This window comes from Sinocyclocheilus grahami, unplaced genomic scaffold, assembly GCF_001515645.1.
Source record: "Sinocyclocheilus grahami isolate Dianchi unplaced genomic scaffold, SAMN03320097.WGS_v1.1 scaffold548.1, whole genome shotgun sequence".
Classification (NCBI taxonomy): domain Eukaryota; kingdom Metazoa; phylum Chordata; class Actinopteri; order Cypriniformes; family Cyprinidae; genus Sinocyclocheilus; species Sinocyclocheilus grahami.
This window is the reverse complement of record NW_015505727.1, coordinates 653,942-675,691: the sequence shown is the minus strand read 5'-3', so window position 1 is coordinate 675,691 and position 21,750 is coordinate 653,942. Positions and strand designations below refer to the sequence as shown.

Genomic DNA, 21,750 nt, shown 5'->3' with positions numbered 1-21,750 from the left:
GTTTTACAAGGTCAAGGTCACACAAGGTCAAATATTTCAGGATGAATCACATTGTTTTAGTTAATGATTTTATCAGTGGTTACACATCATAAAAGCTAAAAGTGTAATTAAAAAAGTGAAAAAGTGTTAATATATATTTTTATTAATTACTTGTATTACATTTGAACAGCAAGCATCAATATTTAATGAATATTGATATTATACTATATTGCTATACTATATAAAATATCCTGGGATCTGAAATAATACTCAAGCAAGGACTTATTTTGGCTGTAACACTCTATAGTAAAATATATCAGAAAAAAATTATTAATGGAAATAATATTTTCATCACTGCTTCATCTCACATTAACATTTCATATTACTAAATAACAAATGAGAGATAATGTGAATTTAACAAAGTGATTCTTTTTTTCCCCCCGTGTTTTCATTCATCGTTTTTGTTTTATTTATGTATTTGTTTGCATGTGTTGTATCATTTTAAATGTACTGAGCAAGCGGAGCGCCCTCTGGTGGACTATTTTTTAATTTTTCATAAACAGGAAGAAGCATCAGCCGCTCTAGCGAATTCTTCTTCTGTGAACCTTAAACCCTACGCGATGACGCGGTGGGTCTCCCATCATGCCCCGTTGCAGCGCCCCCAAGCGGTGAAGAGGCGGAACTGCAGCTTCTGACCCACATGTGGCCGGACGCCTAAATTTATCGCAACTACGAGCGCAAATGCTCATGAAAGTGCGCAAAAAGTGTGTGTGTTTTGCGCTGAGGTGCGTCCTGCGTGCTAGTATATGATCTGAAGCCCGTGGAGGGACGCGCGCGGAGGTGAGTGTGTGTTAATGACAGCAGATGCTAACACAGCTAGCCGCGTAACGCTGATAAACAAGAGTCGGAACTTATAAACATTGCGTGTTTATAACAGCTCGATATGTGTCTATGTGTGTTACCCACACTGGTTATTCATACAGGACTAACTTAAATGAGTATAAAGCGCTGTAAAGGCCTCTATTATCGCTCAAGGCTGCTTACGAGCAACTCAAACTTCAGCTGTTCTGAGAGAGTAAATAAACAGAGCAAATAAAGACACAGTGACTGAGTTGCGCTGTCATTATGATGATCTTAATGTGTCTGAGTTGTGCTTTATTACACGTGTTTCTTCTTTAAATGTGCTTGGGACAGTAAATAAGGGCTCAGAGCTGCCGTGACCCGGAGCCAAAGATGCAAGAGGGGCCAGGAAAGGGTGAGTGGGGTTTATTCATATCTGGACATGCTGCTTTTGTAACTTCACATACACTAAAGTGAACTAGGCATGGACTGAGTTGCTGATTTTGGTTGGGAGATGCATGTTATATTTTAATGCATCATTGTGTAAAAGGTTTTTAATAAAACTTTGTGATTTTTTTTCAGGCGGGCAGAACTCTGATGAGGGTGAGGAGGCTCAGCGGTGCCCGATTTGTCTGAACCGACCCAGACGGACGGATAGAGCCGTACCCGACTGCTGCAGACACGTCTACTGCTCGGCCTGCATCCTCCGCTGGGCTCAGGTCAGCTGTCACTTCTGATTTAAAACCCTTATACATACACATATATATATAGAGTTGAGCAGCAAATCAGCGGATTAGAATGATTTCTGAAGGATCATGTGACACTGAAGACATTTTACAATATGTTCACATAGAAAACAGCTATTTTAAATTGTAGCAATTTTTCACAACATTACAGTTTTTACATGCAGTACATGCAGCCTTGGTGAGCAGAAGAGACTATTTAAAAAAAAAATCTAACTATAACATTAAAGATGACAACAGTAATGTATGTATATACATATATATAGTTTTTGTTGTTGCTTTTTCTTATTCTGAAGCAGTATTAATATCAGTGTTCTATCAGGTCTTACTTTAATTTACATATTTGTGATATTTGCTCCCTTAAATTGATTCTTAGGACACTTTTTACCTTTATAAAGAGCTAATTTTTCCTCAAAGGCAGGGTAGGTGATTTGGTTCAAAAAAAACTTTGGTTATGCTGGTTGACAGTCTCTTCACATCCTAATGACAATCACTAAGTTAAGTGGTCTAAATGTATTTATATGTATTTATATTGGCTGTGGAAGGGGTAGGACCATAAAATGTTTGGCCGAACAGATGATAAGATATGAGTTATCTTTCATGTCAAATTAATTATTAAATTTTATCTATAAATAAAGAATAATAGTTAGAATAATAAGACATTAAAGGCACAATATGTAATTTTCGCCGCTAGTGTGCGAGTATTCAAAATAAACAAATAGACAAAGGCATTATTAAAGCTTCTTTGGTGTTTCCATGTTTTCTACAAAACAAAACCTGAAATCAAGGGGTTATGACGTCATTGGCAGGCGTTCTTCGAAACATTTGGGATAATGGAAGTACACAAGTCAGCAAAATATATAACACTGTTCTAGTGGTTTTTGGATATTTTAATAAAAAAAATCTTATATATTGTGCCTTTAATATGTAATCAGCATCACCAGTAGGTGGCAGCAAGTCACTCAATGAAGCATAAGTGAATGAATGAGTCACTGAATCATTGACTCACACGATTTGTTCAAATACGCTGAATGATTCAGTAATGAAACACTGTTGTGTGTTGCTTGGAGTTGGCAAAAGTTCTGCTGTGGCTTCGTTTGAAACTATTTTCACAGGCGCAAAAACAGTCAATATTGTGACTAAAATGTAAGTCACTTAATGCACTGACTTACTGTCAGTCAGTCGACATTTACACTGAATGTAGTAAAATTAAGTAAAATCTAAATTCTTTCACTTGCCCCATTAAAAAAATCCACTTGTCGCGGACAAGCATTAATGTCAAGCCCTGATATATATCAAACCAGAATATCTGTGAAAACCTGTGCATGTGGTTTTTGATCACATGATCAGTTTCTTAAAACATGATCACTTTCTCTTAGTTTTTATTTGTGGTTTCTGCACAAAACCTGCAAAGTTCAAACTCAACTTGTGCAATAGTTGTTTGACCAGTGAATGTGGTGTTCCTTCATTATTGATCTGGTTTTACGGCAGAAAGGGACTGTCCAGCTTTTAATGTATGTAGAAAACTCTTTTATGAAGTGAACTCACTTAAAGAGTTATTTAGTATAATTTTGCCAGAAAAAGTTTTAGAATTTTTATCATATGTTAATGTAAATAAATCTTGTGTAATATAACTTGTGTTTGTTTGTTTGCTGGTTTTTATTGTATTTGTTATACTTGTATTTTTTGAATTGTTTTTGCCATGAAAATAGCCTAAAATTCTGACATGGCATTAAATAAAAATATACTACTACTACTACTACTACGGCAGAACGTGTGTAGCATTTGGTCGATTAACGCAGTGGTTCTCAGTCTTTTAAATGCCTCAACCCCCAAAAATAACTATCCTCCATTCTAAAATTAAAATGGCATAAGTTTCTTGTACAAAGACCCAATTTATACGGTGAAAAAATTATTACTGGAAATATGCCAAAGTATTGTTTGAAAAAATATTTAGTTTCTGTTAAGTTACATTATAACTGTTATATTAGTTATATATAATTTTACATTTATATTATATAATATCTAGTTATATTTGTTTACTCATTTGTAATTTAATCTAATTAGTAATTAAATGTTTATTTAATATATATATTGTTTTTCTCTGTATATTTTTTATGGGTCCCCTAGTGCTGTGTGTGCTGTGCTGTCAGATTTAATAGCCTGTATAATCTGCACACTGCTCAGGTTGTAATGTTGTGTGTGATGGGCTACAGATGGTTCAGTCCTGCCCGGTGGACCGCAGACCCTTCAGCGTGATCTACCTGCAGGGCTCTTCGCAGCAGTGCATCAAGGTCAGACGTCCTCCTGATGTCCTGTATGTCTTGGTAAGAGGCACTTATTCCTGATGAAACTAAGCTGAGCTTCTCCTCTGTGTTTCAGCTTCCAGTGAAGGCACCCAGACTGTCAGAGCCGCACAAGTGCTGCAGTCAGGATGGCCAACGAATGTGTCGCGTCTCTGTGTAAGTGCAGTGTGATTGTGTTTGCATATGCTGTTTATCTGATTATTAAATAGGTAATTTTGTCGTTAACAGGGGAGAGACAGGAAACACGGAGAGAACACAAGAGAAAAGAGCTACTGCCAAACAGAAATACCACAGAAAATGTATGTGCTTCAATATTAATTCTCATCTTGTTCATGAGGTGTTTGTGTGGTAGTAAAAGTGTGATATTTCAATATAAAAGAATATTCAAGGTTAAAGTTCTGTTGTTTACATTAATGTATTGTGCACCAGAGTTATTATAGTTACTAACTAAACTAAAAATTAAAGCTTAAAATAAAGTTTTTTTTTTAGTTCACTAACTAGTGAACCAAAAAAAAATAACTAATTCAAAATATAAATAAAAACTATAATAGTATCTAAATGTGATAGTAAAATGTAAAGCAACATGAACATTTTCAACTTTAATTTCAACTTTAAATCTTAAAAATAAGTGTTTATTGATATTTAAAAAAAAATTTAATATTAAAAACTAATTAATATTTTTACAAAATGTAATCTGGTACTGCACAATATATTTCCCCATATAGTTCATCTTAACTATATTACTGTAGATGTTTTCACTTTTTTTAACGAAGTAAGAGACTTGTTGCGTAAACTAAATATTTTTATTTATTAACTGATTGCCGTGATGAACTCTGTATAACAGAACAGAAAAAAAATGTTTAATGACTTGAGAACTCCCCAAACTTGCCAAAATAAATGTATTTTTCCCCAGCAGACGATTTGGATGCATCTGTGGATAAAAACAGAAAGGTTAGTCTTAAACTAATTGTGTTTTCGTTTGGTCTTATTTATCACATATGAACAAAACAGGACGTGTTAAGCATTGCTTATGTGTGCAGGTGAATGAAGACTCATGCCACTCTCTTCTGCTCACTAAGCATTTTCACTCATCACTGCCCAGCCAGCAGGGAGCGATGGTTGGCACACTGACACAGATCATGTAAGCACACACTGACCTAATGGCAGAACACCATGTGACTTTTGTTTCTTTTTCTGAACAGTGTCTCTTGGATGCATGTTAAAGTGGTTTCTGTTTTGCACTGTAGGACAGGATCTGTTGAGGTTTCTGAGGAGGGACCAGACGGCGTCCAGTGGAGGAGATTAGAGAGAAAACGCAGGTGGCTTCCTGCCTCTGTACCTGTCTTCTCTACAGGTGTGCCCAGGTGAGAAGCATGTTTCGATCAGCTTTTGTTTTGAAAATGTGAATTTGAAATGTAGTATATGTACAATTTGGCTGCTATTTCCTTTTGTGTGCATGTCCCTTATTTTGGCTTATGAACCTTTTACTTATCGACTTTAAGGGTATCACTCCGCTCGCACCTGCTTCTGTCAGCTGTCTCCGCCTCTCTGAATCTGCTACTTTCTGAACACACAGGTATGTCCACTCGAAAACCAAGGTGTCTTTAATTTATATTAAAGAACATACATAATACTCAAGTTGTTATTTGAAATTTGCTCTCTAGTTTTTATTTGTACTTTTTTTTCTACTTTGTCTTTTCAGTTGAGTTTTGTTTTCATTCATTTTTGTTTTGTTTATACTAGGGATGCTCCGATCCGCCATTTTCGCTTCCGATACCTAGGGTTCAGTATTGGCCGATACCGATTCCGATCCAATACCAGTGAAGTTTTTTTTCCCTCATTTAAATAAATGTAGAATTTATATATCTCTGTGTGTGGAACTGATAATCATTCTTTCACAATCTACTAGATAAAGACTACTTCATTATAAAGAAAAATAAAATAAACAAATATGAAAAAATATAGGCCTATGTATATTTATAATCTATGACAAAAATGTATCATAAACTAGGTTAGTAAGCATTGTAAACGATTCGTGTTAAAAACCGCAAAGCACAAAGGGAAGAGAAATTGATGCGTAGTGTATTATATCTGTGCAACGGTTATTGAGCCTTTCTTTTAACAGTTTTAAATTTCAGTTACTGTGCACGTTAAAAACAATTGAGTCTTTTCTACGCCCGTGTTTTGTTCTCACAGACTCCCGGTAGCAAGTAACAAAACAACATTAAACTCCGGCAAGAAGATAAAGTCCTTTTTGCAAAATCATAGACATGTATTTACAAATCAAGTATAATGGGAACACAGAATGATCTTGGAGAGAGCTTTACCGAGCTGACTGCTGTAACCGAACGCGAGCAGGGTTTAAAGGCTGAACGAATGACTGACAGCCACAGCGGAGAAAAGAGTTTGTGTGAACTTTAATGTAAGGACTTAAATATTCATATGTAGCTCACATTAAGCTATCGTATGCCTTCAGAAGTAATACAGAATAATTCGCACAATCGAGGAAAAAAATAAATAAAAAATCTCGGATTTGGATCGACTTTCTCTGACCGATACCCAATCCGAGAAAAATGGCACTATCGGAGCCGATACCCGATATGAATATCGGATCGGCGCATCCCTATTTTATACTTCGTTTTCTAGCTTCAGCTTATTTAGTTTTATTTATTTTTTTATTTAATTAATTTTTTCATATTTTATTTCCTAGTGCTATTTTGTCATTTTAAGTTATCAAAAAATTTTGTAATTTAGTGATGTCTGAGCTAATTAGCTTTTTGTTAAAAATAATAAATCTGTGTTCCTGTAGTTTTTTTTTTTCTCCAACTGGTTTTAGTATTTTCTCCAACTTTTTAATGTCTTCTTTATATTTGGCAATGTATTTGTTTTTTGTTAGATTGAGACTTGCCTAGTATACAGTATATATATATATATATATATATATAGAGAGAGAGAGAGAGAGAGAGAGAGAGAGAAAGGGAGATTCTGGTAAATATCTTAACTTTTTTTTAAAGGTTTCATCTTTATAATAATTAAAGTTTTATGAAGTACGTATTACAAATGAAAACTAAAATGAATTAGTGCCCATTTTAGTTTCACTTCTTCCCGGTTATGTTACTTTTTTATTATATGTTTATTAACACTTTATTTCCTATATTTATTAGCTCCTCATGGTGTAGTTTGTGCTGTCACCTGCCCCAAAGGTGAGGGAAAAAAGGGAACCAGGGGTTCTGGGTCAAAGACCTCAGTGAAACCAGCAGAAGCTGCTGCTACCAGGCGCTCCTCTAGACACAGTCGCTCTGAGGCGGAGGATTCCTCAGCCGCACAGTCACAGCCGACAGATTCAGATACCACGTCTTCTACACCACAAACCATAAATGATACTCATGCTTCTACAAGCAGAGGGCAGCAGGGGAGCAATCCGAGGTCTGGAGCAAAGACGAGAGGACGTCCAAAGAAGGTGAAGGTGGAGAGACCTGAGGATGAGAAGCAGAAAACTGAGGTTCGAAATCATGATGAAGATGGAGTCACTGAGGAAACCGAATCCGAGGAATCAAAACCAGACCAGAAAGCAAGTTCTGATCAGATCGATGGTGATCAAGAGCCAGTCGATTCGGAGGAGAAGATGGAGGTGGAGAATCAGACGAGTCCTGCTGAGGATGAATGTGCTTCCCCTGATGCCAGTAGCCAGGAAGAGGAAACGGCAAAAGTAGAAGTGGTAACGGAGAGTATGGTTGAAGGTGAAGACAATCAGATACTTCCACAAGAAGATAGCAAGCAAGAAGTGGAGACAAATGATGAAGACCAAGTAGAATTAGTGAATGTTCCACCAATACAGGAGCAAGATTGTCCATCTCCTTCCTGTGCAGATCTAGAAGAGTCTCAGTCTGATTCCCAGGATGCTGAATCATCTCTGCAAGTGGAACCAACAGCTGAACCTCATACAGATCCTTCAGACCAGATTATAGATCCGAAACCAGAGCCTGACACCACAGAAGACTGTTCGGACAAGCAGGAATCCAGTAGTCCTCTACCTCTCAAAGAGGACCAGGCTGCCGAAACGTCGGTTCCAGAAGAGAAAGGCGTGCCAGAATCAAAGGACACTAATGCAAGTTGTCCTCAGGATAACACTGACCTCATTCCTATGGAGTGCGATTCTCCTGCATCCGAGATTGAAGCCCACATTGCTGAAGCTGGGATGGATCCTACTGCGAACGCGCCTCAGATGGATGATCCAAAGCCCAAACTTGACTCTTGTAAGGAGGAAAAAGTCTCGGATAAGAGGGAGCGGGAGGGACGATCCCGCAGGTCTCGCTTTCACTCGCCTACGACCACCTGGTCTCCCAACAGGGAGTCTAGGAGTGAAGGGTCTCGCAGGTCAAGGTCTCGATCACGGGATCGTAGCCACAAGACCCGGTCCACGTCTCGAAACCGTGAGCAGCAAGAGGAGGTGCGGGATGGCCGGCGGAATCGGAGCCGTAGTCGTAGTAGGGAGCGGAGTCGCAGGCGACGTAGTCGCTCCAGAAACAGAAACCGACCTGGACACAGGAGCCCATCCCAGGAACGTGCTGATCAAGGTGGCCACTCTCCTCGCAAGAGAGAGTCTTGGGGTGGGGATGAATGGAGGAGCAGGGGCGATGGACGAGGTTTACGCAATTCCAACTGGTGGAACAATGCAGAGAAACCTGGGCATTTCTCATCAAGAGAGCCCGTTTCGTCTGACAACGGCAACTTCCATGAGGCATCGCCCGACCGAGGCAGGAGCGAGAACCCGGATTGGGTGCGAGAGAGGGAGAGGCTTTGGTCAGATGCTGATTCCAGAGGACGGGAGCCACGAAGGGATGAAAATGCTGGTGATCCGCCTGCAGAGTCCTGGTCTCGAGGTGGCTGGAACGCTGGCCGCGGCGGAGGAGGCGCACACTGGTCATCTGGCCAGCAGGGCGAGCCAGCAGATAATTGGAGGCAACGTACTTCTTTCTCAGGTACGGCAAACAATGCAGATTCTTATAATCGCTTCAACGACAATAGAGCTGGAGGGAAGAGAAAAGAGTCTGAGGGCGCTGAGACTCTGCTGGATCGTTCCGGGTGGTCATCGGCGTCCAGCTGGGCCGTACGCCGAACTCTCCCTGCTGATGTGCAGAACTACTACTCGCGCAGAGACAGGGGAGGTGGGAACAACACCTGGAACAGACAAGAGGATGATCAAGGTGCACCAGGAGTCCCAAAACAAGCAGGTGTGTCTTTATCCAAATAAAGGCCATAAATCCAAATCATTTTAATTTTCTCGTAAATTCCATTTCATTCCATTTTACCCAATTCCATCAAAAATACTTTATGGGTTGTTGACATTTTCCCCCCTCTGTTTTCTTTAGTCAAAAAACACTAATTTAACAACAAATTTGTGTTTCTTGTGCATAGACAGTCAAGTTTATCAAAAGCCCATCTTGCCAGCTGTGCATTCCCTCTTTAGCATGTTCAGGTCACCTTACCATCTCCACTACATTCATGTCTGTTTTCCATATTCCAGATCCCCCCCAGAATGAGCCAAATGCACGCCTGCCAACAGAGGCGGTGCCAGCCCTGCCCCCTCCCCTGATGCCCCACCAGACGGGTGTGATGGGGGTCCTCCCTTACCCCATGGGGCCTCTGCTGCCAAGACCTCCAGCCGTAGGTCTGCAGCCTCCTCCCCAGTTTAGCTTGCCCCCTCCAGTGCCAGTGCAGCTGCACCCCACTGGGCCGCTCCTCCAGGTCCCATGCATAGCTGTGCAGGCACTGCCTCCACCTCCACCACCTCCTCCACCTGTGCAACAGGGCGGCTTCACAGCAATACCATCTGAAAGTCACCAGCCTCAGGTGAGCACAATGATTTTTATAATTTAAAAAAAAAATTTGTTTAATATTCATCCATCCCTAACTTAAAGGGTTAGTTCACCCAAAAATTCTGTCATTAATTACTCATTCCAAACCCATAAGACATTCGTTCATTGTCGGAACACAAATTAAGATATTTTTGATGAAATCCGAGAGCTTTCTGATCCTCCATAGACAGCAAGGGTACTACCATTGTCAAAGTACAGAAACGTAGTTAGGGCATCGTTAAAACAGTCCATGTGACATCAGTGGTTCCAATGTAATTATACAAAGCTACAAGAATACTTTTTGTGCGCAAAGAAAACATAAATAACGACTTTATTCAACTTTTTTTTTCTCTCCCGGGACAGTCCTCTGCCATTATCGATGCATGCATGCGATGCTGCTGATGCAGATTCTCATAGCTTCGTAAAATAACAGTGGAACCACTGATGTCACATGGACTATTTTATTGATGTCCTTACTATGTTTCTGTGCTTTGACAGTGGTAGTCAGAAAGCTCTCGGATTTCATCAAAAATATCTTAATTTGTGTTCCAAAGTTAAACGAAGGTCTTATGGGTTTGGAACGACATGGGGGTGAGTAATTAATGACAACATTTTCATTTTTGGGTGAACTAACCTTTTAAATGAATTCATGTTATGTGCCATTTTGGTTGTAACATTTGCATACTGTACAGCAGGTGATGCCCAGTTTTCCTGTACCAGGCAAAGGTTTGTTTAAACCCATGCCAACCAAAGTAGTTGTTGGGCAGCTTCGTCCTGTTTGGATGCCCAGTGCGTCCCAGCCATCCTCTACCACCACCCAACCCGCCTCTCACAGCAAGGCCCATGCTGACAGCTCAAAGAAAGAGAAGGCAGGTGTTGCACATTTAAGCAAACTAATCCACGCTATTGTTGATATTAGTTCCTAAAATGCATTTTCCCTTTCAAACAGAAATTGCAGATTCAAGAGCGGGCCATCAATGAGGTGAAAGCAGCGATTAAGCCATATTATCAGAAGAATGAAATCAACAAGGAGGAATATAAAGAGATTGTACGGAAAGCTGTGGAAAAAGTAAGTTAATTTTTAGAAAATATTATATAAAATATATATGTATAGAATTGTATGTATATTTACTTTGTTTACTTTATACTATTGTCATATGCTTTTATTTTTAAATTGTATTTATATAATTTTTTTTACAATTATGTATTCATAAATTTATTTATTAATTTTTAGTTCTACTCCATATTGAATGATTGTCTCTGACACTTTCAAATCACAGTTGAACTTTATATTCATTTTGATTTTAGTGTAACTATTCCTCTGTTTCAGCATAATGTTTTGCTCAAATGTTTAATTTTGTGCAAACAGCTTTACAAATGCACACAGTAATTGTTTTTCTCCTCCTCTCAGGTGTGCCTCAGCAAGAGTGGCGAGGTGAACGCCGACAAGGTGGCCAACCTGGTGAAAGCATATGTTGACAAATACAAATGCATCCGCAAAAGCAAATCCGAGAATAGCTGAGGGTCGCTGATCTGCTGACTGCACAAGTGCAATTCCTCCACCGCGGGCTGCTGCCGGTGCCACTGACTGGAGCCGTTCTTAACACATTTAAATACGAGAATGAAGATTTTTCTAGAGATTACATATTTTGTTTAATTTGGATTTGATATTGTGCAAATGCCCTTTATTGGATTGTGTTTCATGGGTGTATGTATGTATGTGTGTGGGTGGGGGGGTTAAAGATCTGTAATGGTGTCGCTCTAATCGCATTTTGCTTCCAAGTTTAAAGTAGCAAAGATAATGAATAATTAAGGCAAATGATTCAAGTGGAATGACTGGACCTGTCCTGTCTCTCTCAGTAGTCAAAGACTTTTCCCTTTAGAAGCATCGAAACAATCTGGAGTACATGTGCATTAGCTTTAATATTCCCTGAAGATGCCGAATGCGTGTTTGAGTGTGTGGGTAGTTTGCTGGTGAGCTGAGATGATTTTGTTGTCATATGCAGGTTAAAGTCCTGTACTTCTGTTTATGCAGTTCAATCACTGTCTGTTTACCCTCCCAGAAGCAATGAAATAAACCAGCTCTCTGAATCTCATCTTTTGTCTTTTTACTGAGGTCAGATCAGTTTGTGTTCACCGAGTCGAATCAGACCTCTGATATCTCAAACACTCTCATTAACCTTAACAAGGGCTCGTTAACTCAACTTGCCTAGCTTTTTGTTTGCCTGAGATGATTAAGGCTCTCAAAATTGTCGACTGTTCAACTCGAGAGTAGCAAATCCTCCGACTGAATCATTTCAATGTCTTGAACTCTACATTGTGGCTAATGATCAGTCTGGATCTGAATCACTGTTGCCCGAAGTGATGCCCGAAAACCCTCTGAGATCCTTCAGTATCGGAGCACTGAATCAGTTGAATCATGACGCCTGTGAAAGTGATTCGGAAGTATGTGTGAATGAAGCATCCATGCTTCGTGTTTCGATGCGTATGGACAATCACCCGACAGAAAGACGAGTTCGGCCGTAACCTGACTTCGGTTTTACTTATATAGTGTGAAAGCGCGGTTCTCGTGCCGGTTGACGGGTGAAATATAAGTTCCAGCACAAACAGAGCAAAGAGATCTGTGGCTCAGTGGTATGAGCTCTGCCTCATGGGTCAGAGGCTGCTGGTTCAAATCCTGGCCAGATCTCCAGGAATTGAAGGCTTGGTGTGGTGTGAATAGCTGGCGGTGCAATTGTGAAGGTTGTGGTGGAGCAGTGGGTTACCCAGAGCCCACTGCAGGAAAACTGTTGACTTAGTATGGTGCCTGGATAATTTTTTTAAGTCGACAAGATGTTTAACCACTACTGGTCATTGTCCCGAAAGTCCCCAGGGGGAGGGTGCCTGGATATACCCTCCCCCCTTTGTGTCCTGCCTTCTCTTGGTTCACCTTTCATGCTTCAATAGCTCCTTACACAGCTCATGACCAGGTGACCATCCCGACCGCAACCGTGCTTCTGTGTCCAGGCCAGATTCGAACCAGCAACCCTCCAATTAGGGAGAATGGACTCAGACCACTGAGCCACTGGCACTTCCGCACTCAAACTGCTTTTTTTTGGAATGTTGTCTTGTTTAATTGGTCAAAACCAATGAAACACAATTTTGCCTTTGCAAGAGTGAGGCTCAAACTCGGGCCACGACGCGCAGACTACTGAGAGGCTCGAACTCGGGTCATTCAAATGAGGGCGTGATGTGCAGACTACTGAGCCACCGGGGTTACTAGTGGGTCAAAACTCAAGCGGTTTCTGATATGTCCTTACATAATATTTTGACCGTTTAAAAATGTGTTTTACAATCGCTGTAGCATGTGACAACCTCACATGAGTTTGGTCAGCAAACATCCTCAGAAAGTCTCAGGAGCTGCTGACTGAAGCTCTTCTCATCTACTCTTGAGTCTGAGACTCGCAGTGTTTGATGAGTTATAGTCGAGTTGAATCCTGTTCATATCCAAAGGAGTCAGACTCTAAAAGAAAGATTTCGATTCATTTGAATGCAATTTAACGCCCTACTGTGGTAAATTTTTGTTAATTACACTTTTCTATTACTTTATTCGGACTTCTGTAACTTGAGCCAGAGGAAAAACACTGACTATTGCATTGATTCAAACTAATTTGATAAAGTGTTGATTCTTTGAAGCAGCAAAAAAAACAATTTTTTAAGAATGTATATTGATTGACTGCACAATTCTGTTACATTTTTTAAACATGCAAAGGAATGTAACGTCCTCCTGTGGCGAGTTGTGTGTATTACACTGCTGCAACATTCTCATACCTGTAAAAAACTCAAGTCTGAACGCCCTCCTGTGGTGAATTGTAGGAATAACATTAATAGAATTTATTCTTACACTACCGGTCAAAAGTTTGGGATCAGAATGATTTTAGTTTTTTACAGGAGTTTCTTCTGCTCATCAAGGCTGCATTTATTTGATCAAAAATACAGGAAAAAATTAATATTGTGAAATATTATGATGTAAAATAACGTTTTTCTTTTTAAATATACATTAAACTGTAATTTATTCCTGTGATGCGCAGCTGAATTTTCAGCAGCATTACTGCAGTCTTCAGTGTCACATGATCTTCAGAAATCATTATAATATGCTGATTTATTATCAGTGCTGGAAACTGTTGCTGCTTCATATTTTTTTGGAACCTGTGATACTTTTTTCAGGATCCTTTGATGAATAAAAAGTTAAAAAGAAGAGCATTTATTTAAAATAGAAATCTTTTCTAACAATATACACTACCATTCAAAAGTTTGGGGTCAGTACATTTTTATTCTTTCTTTTTTTGAAAGAAATTTAAACTTATTCAGCAAGGATGTGTTAAATTAAGAAGTGATAGCAAAGATTTATATTGTTAGAAAAGATTTATATTTTGAATAAATGCTGTTCTTTTTAAGTTTTTACTCATCAAAGAATCCTGAAAGAAGTATCGCAGTTTCCAAAAAAATATTTGGCAGCACAACATTGATAATTCTAATAATAAATCAGCATATGATAATGATTTCTGAAGGATCATGTGATCTTTATACTGGAGTAATGATGATGGAAATTCAGCTGCGCATCACAGAAATAAATTATATTTTAAAGGATATTAAAATAGAAACCATTATTTTATATTGTAATAACATTTTGCAAGATTACTGTTTTTTTCTGTTTTTTTAAATAAAATAAATGCAGCCTTGATGAGCAGAAGAGACTTTTTTTAAAAACATTACAAGTCTTACTGACCCCAAACTTTTGATAGTGATTTTATTCCATAGTAGTGTGTGTGTGTCCGTAGCTTGAGCCATGGGCAAAAAAAAGGCAAGTGAACTGAACGTAACCGAGCGCCCTCCTGTGGTGGACTGTTTGAATTACACTGCTGGTAACTACTTCAACAGGTACATCTGTCATACACATTTACATTTCGAGTTTAAACGCCCTCCTGTGGTACTTTGTGTGAATTACATTACTGTTACTTTCTTCTAGCATTGAATTATTTTGCATTGATTTAGTATATAATAAATTGTTCTTTACCTTGTTGTTAGGCAGCAAAAGATGTGAAATGAACTCCCTTATATTTAGTAAAAATATATTTTTACATTTGTGGCACACATTATTGACAAATTTCGAGTTTAATCGCTCTCCTGTGGTGAATTGCGTGAATTACCCTGCTGCAACTTATTTCTATTGCTAAAACTCAAGCCAGAAGAAAACGCTGCATTAAATAATTTTTCGTTGATTCACATTTATTTATTATTAATTTGTTTAATCTGTGCAGCAATAAAACATCTGGCAAATTGTCTATTTTTGCTGAGTTTAGTAGAAATACATTATTATGTCTGTAATATAAATTTAGTGAGTCCGAGCGTGCATTTTGGGAAATACATTGCTGCTATTTCAGCTATAACTATAATGTGCCATTAATATTAAATTGCGTTCTACCTCCCATTTGTATTTTTTATTTTTTATTTTATTTTTTTAAGTTAAGTGAACTTAACCTCCTGTGGTGAACTGTGTAAATTAAAAAATATCTGTCAAATTACCTACTTAAATTAGTTGACATTTTTTATTTTGTAACATACATTTAAATTCCGAATCTTAAGCGCCCTCCTGTGGTGAATTGTGTGAATTACATTGCTGATACTTCTTTCATCTCGAGTTAGAATAAAAGCTTGTATTTACTTATTTTACATTGATTTAATACTTAACAAATCGTTCATTACCTTAAGCAGCAAAAATGTCAAATGAACTCCCTTATATTTAGCAGAAATAAACTTTTACTATACTCTTACATTTGTGACACTGTACATTAGTGACCATTTTGAGCGCCCTCCTGTGGTGAATTGTGTGAATTACACGGCTGCTACTTTCCTCTAAAGCTGTAACTCGAATAAGAGGGAAACATGGCACTAAATTATTTTGTCCCGACTTAAAAATATTTAATACATTTTTGAAGACCATATGCAGCATAAAAATCAGTTTACCTAGAAATACTTAACGTCCTCCTGTGGTGAACTGAATTACACAGCTGTTAATTATAACTCGAGTAAGAGGAAATTGCATTAAATTATCTTATTGATTTAATATTTAATACATTGTTTATTACCTTGTAAAGCAGCAAAAAGCCTTTCAAATTACTCATTTTATTAAGTAAAATATATATTTTTACATCTGTAATATACATTTACATTTCGAGTTTAAACGCCCTCCTGTGGTGAATTGTGTGAATTACATAAATGCAACGTATTTCTATTGCTAAAACTCGAATTATAATAAAAACTTGCATTACATGATTTTGTTTTGATTCGGATTAGTTTTTATAAATGAATGTTTATTCTGCGCAGTGAAAACGTTCCTATTATTGGGAAAACTAATAAGATAATTAAACTAATTTTAAAAACAGACTGTAAATATATATATATATATATATATAAAACATGCCAGTCAAAAGAACCGAGCGCCCTCCTGTGGTGAATTGTGTGAATTACATTGCTGCTACTTTAGCAATAACGCTTAGAAAATTTTACATTAGTTCACATTGATTCAAAATGATTTAATAAATTATTGATTATCTCGTGTGGCAACAAAACGTCTCATCGTTTTTTAGAAGAAATATACTGTTAGATTTATAATCTGAGGGTAAATATGTAATATCTCTAATAAATTGTTGATCATGTTTAGCCAAATGAATGAATAAATAAATAAATAAATGTACAAAAATATGGCAAATTACTTATTTTCTTTAGTAGAAACATACTGTATTTGTAATATACTTAAAATAATTCGATTCACAACTGTGTGAATTACACTACTGCGGCTATTTCCTTGCTAGAAATTATTTTCTATTGATCGGAATTAATTAATTAATTAATTATATATATATATATTTTTTATTACACTATCCAATGACCAAAAATCAAATATGGAAAAATGTGATAAATCAAATGATAACCTCCACAAACACGGAAGTGCAGAGCCGAAGCGGTAATCACACACCTGCCGGAGATTACCCGCGTCACTGCACAGGTGTATAAAGCAGCGACGGTCTCAGTTTTAGGAGAGCAACCTCTCAGATAAGAAACTGTTCCTGTTTTAATAATCCCAGTCAGTTATTCTGAACTTACTTGTTTTCCACGAGATTTTCTTCTTATTCCTCCCGCCACAAGGGAAGAACCTGATGATGCTAAAATTGCATGCAATATTACACACTTTGTGTGCGTCTTTCTAATCACACACACCTGATTCATCTCATCTCGTAGACACGCTCTTGAGCGTCGCCGTCATGTTTTGTGTCTGAAACGTTTCGGTACATTCACGTTTAAAAGTTCTGTCAGTCAAATCGAGTCTCATATGAGCTGCTTTATACGGTGGCCGAGAAGTGCAAAACAAATCACAATTCTGAAAACAAAATAAATTACAAACGCAAATGCAAGTCTAAAAAACAAAATAACAATTCAGAAAACATAAGTCAGAAAACACAATGACAAATTCGAAAACAAATTAACAAGTCAGAAAACACAACGACAAGCGCCATTGGTTTGGGATTACTCACCGCTGACTGGATGAGACATCTGTCAATCAACGTATACAGGGAAGAACCAGCCGAAGTCATGGTAGAAAGTTCGGAGATGGTATTAAAGTAGCTCAGTTTAAATGTATTGTATGAATTGCCCTTACTATGGAATTAAAAATACGGAATATTTTATGGATATTCAAATGGCTAAGCGCGTGTCATTGGCTTTTTGACGTGATCGACCCGGGTTCGATCCCGCCTTTTGCCTAACTTTTTTCCCTCCCTTTTCAAATCTCGTATTAGCAATGGATTCTATTTACACTATGTTAAAATAGCAGGATTTCTACTATCAAGTATACTACTTGTTGCAAATAGTGGCAATTATTTGCACTTCAGTATTGTAGTACATTATAAAACAGTATGCAATAATAACATATTAAGTGTAAATTATAATTTTAATTATTAAATGGATGCCACCTTGTTGGTACAATAAAGCCCTCCCTACACCTAGCCTAACCCTACCCGATACTTTATTTTCAACTTTTTGATTATTTCCTTAATTTTTATTAAAAATAAATGCCTTTATGATGTGATACGAGATTTGAAAAGGGAGAAAAAAAAAAGTTCGGCAAAAGGCGGGATCGAACCCCAGTCGTTTATTGTTATTTTGTTTTTTAGACTTGCATTTGCGTTTGTAATTTATTTTGTTTTCAGAATTGTGATTTGTTTTGCACTTCTCGGCCACCGTAGCTTTATGAAGCAAGAGTCACCAAAACTTCCCATCAGCTCCGACTTTATTCACACATGCAGAAAATGCTAATATTTATTTACGGTATTAACATTTATGTGCAATGCATATCCCCCTGCACGCATCTGTAGTTAGTCTTCTTCATGCACCTGTTCTGTATATTCTAATGTAAAATGTACTGATATTGCCATTTCCTTAATTTTTATTAAAAATAAATGCCTTTATGATGTGATACGAGATTTGAAAAGGGAGAAAAAAAAAAGTTCGGCAAAAGGCGGGATCGAACCCCAGTCGTTTATTGTTATTTTGTTTTTTAGACTTGCATTTGCGTTTGTAATTTATTTTGTTTTCAGAATTGTGATTTGTTTTGCACTTCTCGGCCACCGTAGCTTTATGAAGCAAGAGTCACCAAAACTTCCCATCAGCTCTGACTTTATTCACACATGCAGAAAATGCTAATATTTATTTACGGTATTAACATTTATGTGAATGCATATCCCCCTGCACGCATCTGTAGTTAGTCTTCTTCATGCACCTGTTCTGTATATTCTAATGTAAAATGTACTGATATTGCTTTCTATTATTAAAATCCCTATTCGAACACACAGGAAAAAATTCAATCCAGATGACTGGGGGATCCGCAAGGGAAAAAAGGCATGTCAACAGTATGTCAAAAATGTTCAGTCTTTTATTTAAAAACTATAAACAGTCACCAAAGTAAATGAAGCCAATCTATATCAGACTGTTAGAGATATATGTATCATCGCACACCCTACAGACACTGCAGAAATGGTGAGGGGGTGGGGGGGAAGGGGTCGTGACCCCACTGGGATGCTAACACAACAGGCAGTAATAAATGTTACACAACACACAGCAGAGAGGACAGCCTGGGGTCCGGGAGCCGGAATGTGGCATGGTCGTAAGAATGGATGAAAAAAAGAAAAAGAAAACGCAAAATAGTACAATAAAATCCCACACTATATTAAGATAGAAAAAAGGTCTGGAGGAAAATATCATACCTGCACGGAAAGCAAAGAACACAAGAGAAAACCTGTATAAAACTCCATGTATTTAAACCAATTTACAAATACAAAAAGAATCACGTACGGGCCGTCGGGCTCGTACTCTGAAGCTTACAGTGAATACAGGTTGAGGGGAATACCTTCAATATGTTTTTGTCTCTTCTACAAAATGACATATGATATATTATTTCATACTCTTTCAGCCAGCAAAATGAGTTCTACAAGTTATAACAGTACAAAAAAGGGGAGAAAAACAAAAAAATAAAATCACAGCTCCACAAAGAAAAACCTGTAGCCCTCCGCCAGCCCTCCCAAAACTTTACAGCATCAGTACCTTCGCAGAATATTTACAGGGTTTAAGTACATTCATCCACTGCTGAGTATAGAATCACATCTCAAACGAGTAACCAGGGGCTGAAATAAAAAACTGTGAGTCTGAACCTACTAACGTAATGCTTCTGATACCAGTGGGTAGCAGCGGCATGAAGGAGGGTGATTTAACTTTATATCTATTCACAAATATTTACACAATTTTTTTTTTTATCATTTACTCATATTGGTATTTATTTCAATAATAAATAAGTGAAAATATAATCGGCTCAAGTAAGAAAACCAAGCTATCAAGTTATAAAGAAAAAAACAAAACAATCTAGCCACACCTCTGCCGCACCGTTGTCCACTTGCCCCGCCCACAGAATCCCCCCCCCCATCCCTCTGGGGCTATAAAAATGTGCTCGTCGGGCCAGGCATGAAGAGGGGGTCAGAAGAGTGAAATGGGCGCTGGTTTCTGAGTGGCTGGTGGAAGACCCGTGGCAGTTTGTGAGGGAGGTGGAGGGAGGGAGAGAGAGAGAGAGAGAGAGAGAGAGAGAGAGAGAGCAGGGTGTGGGAGGGGGTTTAGGGAGACAACCCAACGACGCTGGCGACCTGTGTGGCAGCAGAATGGGGAAATGGGCTTCTCGTCTCCTTCCGAAGGTTTTTGGGTTGAGCGGAGCTCAGGCCTGCAGAGAGCGTGTGAGTTCGTAAAGGCATTTCGCGAGCGTGGTGGAGACCTCCATAGTGCTCAGCGCCAGCACAGAGAGATGGTTTTCATGCCGCCTTACCAACCTGAACACAAACACACAACAATCAGTCTACTTTGTCCATTTTTCTTTTTCATGCTAGAAGTCACATTTCACCCTAAAATAAAAAATTTTTTTTACTTGCATTAAGAACGACAATAACAGTATTACTACTAATAACAATAACAGTAATACTAATCCATTCTAATCCAAAAAGACCATTTTAAGTCTTAAAAACATGAAAAAATTTGCATTGTTAAATTAAACATTCCCTACATCAATCTTATAGAAATGGAAATTGTATAAAATTATAAAAATATTTGTAGTAAAAACAATTATTATTATTATTATACATTATTGCAAAGGCAGAAATTTTTGTACTATAGTCTGTACTCCAAAATCCAATTCTTATAAATATAATGATCAAATGATCAAAATATTTAATGATGTTTAAATACTTTTCAGTGTGCTTTTATATTTACATATTGGAATATTAAAACGGATTTATTTTTTAGGTGAAATATGACAATGTTTTTTTTAAATGAAATGTAAAAATGTAATAAATAAATAAAGGTAAGATTTATTAAACATTCCTTAAATTAATCTTAAATGTTTTTTTGTTTTTTTTACAGAAATTAAAAATTTTTTTTTTTTCTTCATATCAGTCGATATCGATAATTATCATGATAAATGTCAAATTTTTTGTTCTTTCCAGTTTAAAGCCAGATTTTTGCTCCAAAGTGAAAGTTGTAGAAGCCAGACCATTAATTTGGGCTCATTATAATGATTTAACAAAATAAATATCTAAATAGAAAAATTAATTTCTTTGTTTCTGCATGTTCTATTAAGTGACATTGTTTCAAATCAAGAAACAGGTTTGGGTTGCCTGATAATAATATCACTTTTTTGTCTCTTGGAATGCACATTTGATAGTAGCTTGAGTTAGGATGAAGAGGTAAATTTTTGTTCATTATCAAAATCAGTAACATCTGTAAAAATGGTAGCAATCTCAGTTTTATATGGTTAAATTTATTCTAACACAGTTTTTTTTAGTTTTAATTAAGCATTGGTCTCCCATAGTAGCATACATTTAAATCATGATAAACACAGTTAAAACCATACATATAGAACCTCAATACCATGGTAAAAATATAACTATATGGTTTTTAGGTAGCCTATTTGTATGAAAAACAGTAGTCTAAAAACACTCTGTATAAATGCACACATGCTATAGCTTAATCATAAATACATACTATAATTATATACCATTACAACTGTTATAAAATTCAATGTGAATATCCCACATTTCTGCCACAATACCATGGTGCAGTGAGTGTTACTGATAGGAGCTGATAGGATAGGATGATAGCGACGTGTAGATTGAAAAGCCTTCTGACTGTCTCGTTGCACACAGTGTTTCTCCTGTTTGGCTTTAAACTAGTTTAAATCACATTCATTTGTGTTCATCGCTCTATTTGCGCTTCACACTGGATCTCGCAGCACTGTTTAGTGCTCACGTGACTGAAGTAAATGCATCTGCTCTAGTGAGCTCACGCTGCGCAGTTTGAACTTTGATCCGAGCGGATAACGGTCCGTGTGGCGCGATTCAAATGAGTCGTGCGGTTTCGTTCCGCTTTTGGCGCATAAACATTATATCGAAC

At 37.5% G+C, this 21,750-nt stretch overlaps 2 protein-coding genes across 6 annotated transcripts in view; one reads left to right on the top strand and one right to left on the bottom strand.

Annotated features, from left to right (window-relative positions):
• The first annotated feature begins 619 nt into the window (after positions 1–619).
• LOC107555897 (protein SCAF11) lies at positions 620–11,817 on the top strand. 3 transcript variants are annotated; one of them, XM_016238837.1, is made up of 15 exons: positions 620–819; positions 1,174–1,234; positions 1,402–1,538; positions 3,779–3,856; positions 3,945–4,024; positions 4,097–4,167; positions 4,785–4,819; positions 4,909–5,009; positions 5,116–5,232; positions 5,371–5,444; positions 7,033–9,102; positions 9,396–9,721; positions 10,419–10,595; positions 10,676–10,795; positions 11,138–11,817. In XM_016238837.1, exons 2-15 carry the CDS (start codon positions 1,213–1,215, stop codon positions 11,246–11,248), a joined length of 3,519 nt encoding a protein of 1,172 aa, XP_016094323.1. In that variant the 5' UTR covers positions 620–819; positions 1,174–1,212; the 3' UTR covers positions 11,249–11,817. The 3 variants fall into 3 exon arrangements, with proteins under 3 accessions (XP_016094323.1, XP_016094324.1, XP_016094322.1); XM_016238838.1 differs by having other exon boundaries at positions 4,782–4,819; positions 10,422–10,595; XM_016238836.1 differs by having other exon boundaries at positions 4,782–4,819.
• Positions 5,089–21,750, bottom strand: part of arid2 (AT-rich interactive domain 2) — a 45,838-nt gene continuing 29,176 nt past the window's right edge. For 2 of the 3 annotated variants that reach the window (XM_016238834.1, XM_016238835.1), the window contains exon 21: positions 18,606–20,135. In XM_016238834.1, the coding sequence (XP_016094320.1) occupies positions 20,024–20,135 (112 nt within the window). In that variant the 3' untranslated portion in view covers positions 18,606–20,023. Of the gene's footprint in view, positions 5,100–18,605; positions 20,136–21,750 lie in introns of those variants that run through there. The other variant, XR_001605218.1, reaches the window with a different exon arrangement.

Excerpts from the sequence above, each read along its gene's own strand:
- LOC107555897 (XM_016238836.1), top strand. The coding sequence starts at position 1,213 with ATGCAAGAGGGGCCAGGAAAGG. Across the intron at positions 5,010-5,115 it reads GGCACACTGACACAGATCAT|GACAGGATCTGTTGAGGTTT; the intron begins GTAAGCACACAC and ends TTTGCACTGTAG. Across the intron at positions 10,596-10,675 it reads ACAGCTCAAAGAAAGAGAAG|AAATTGCAGATTCAAGAGCG; the intron begins GCAGGTGTTGCA and ends CCTTTCAAACAG.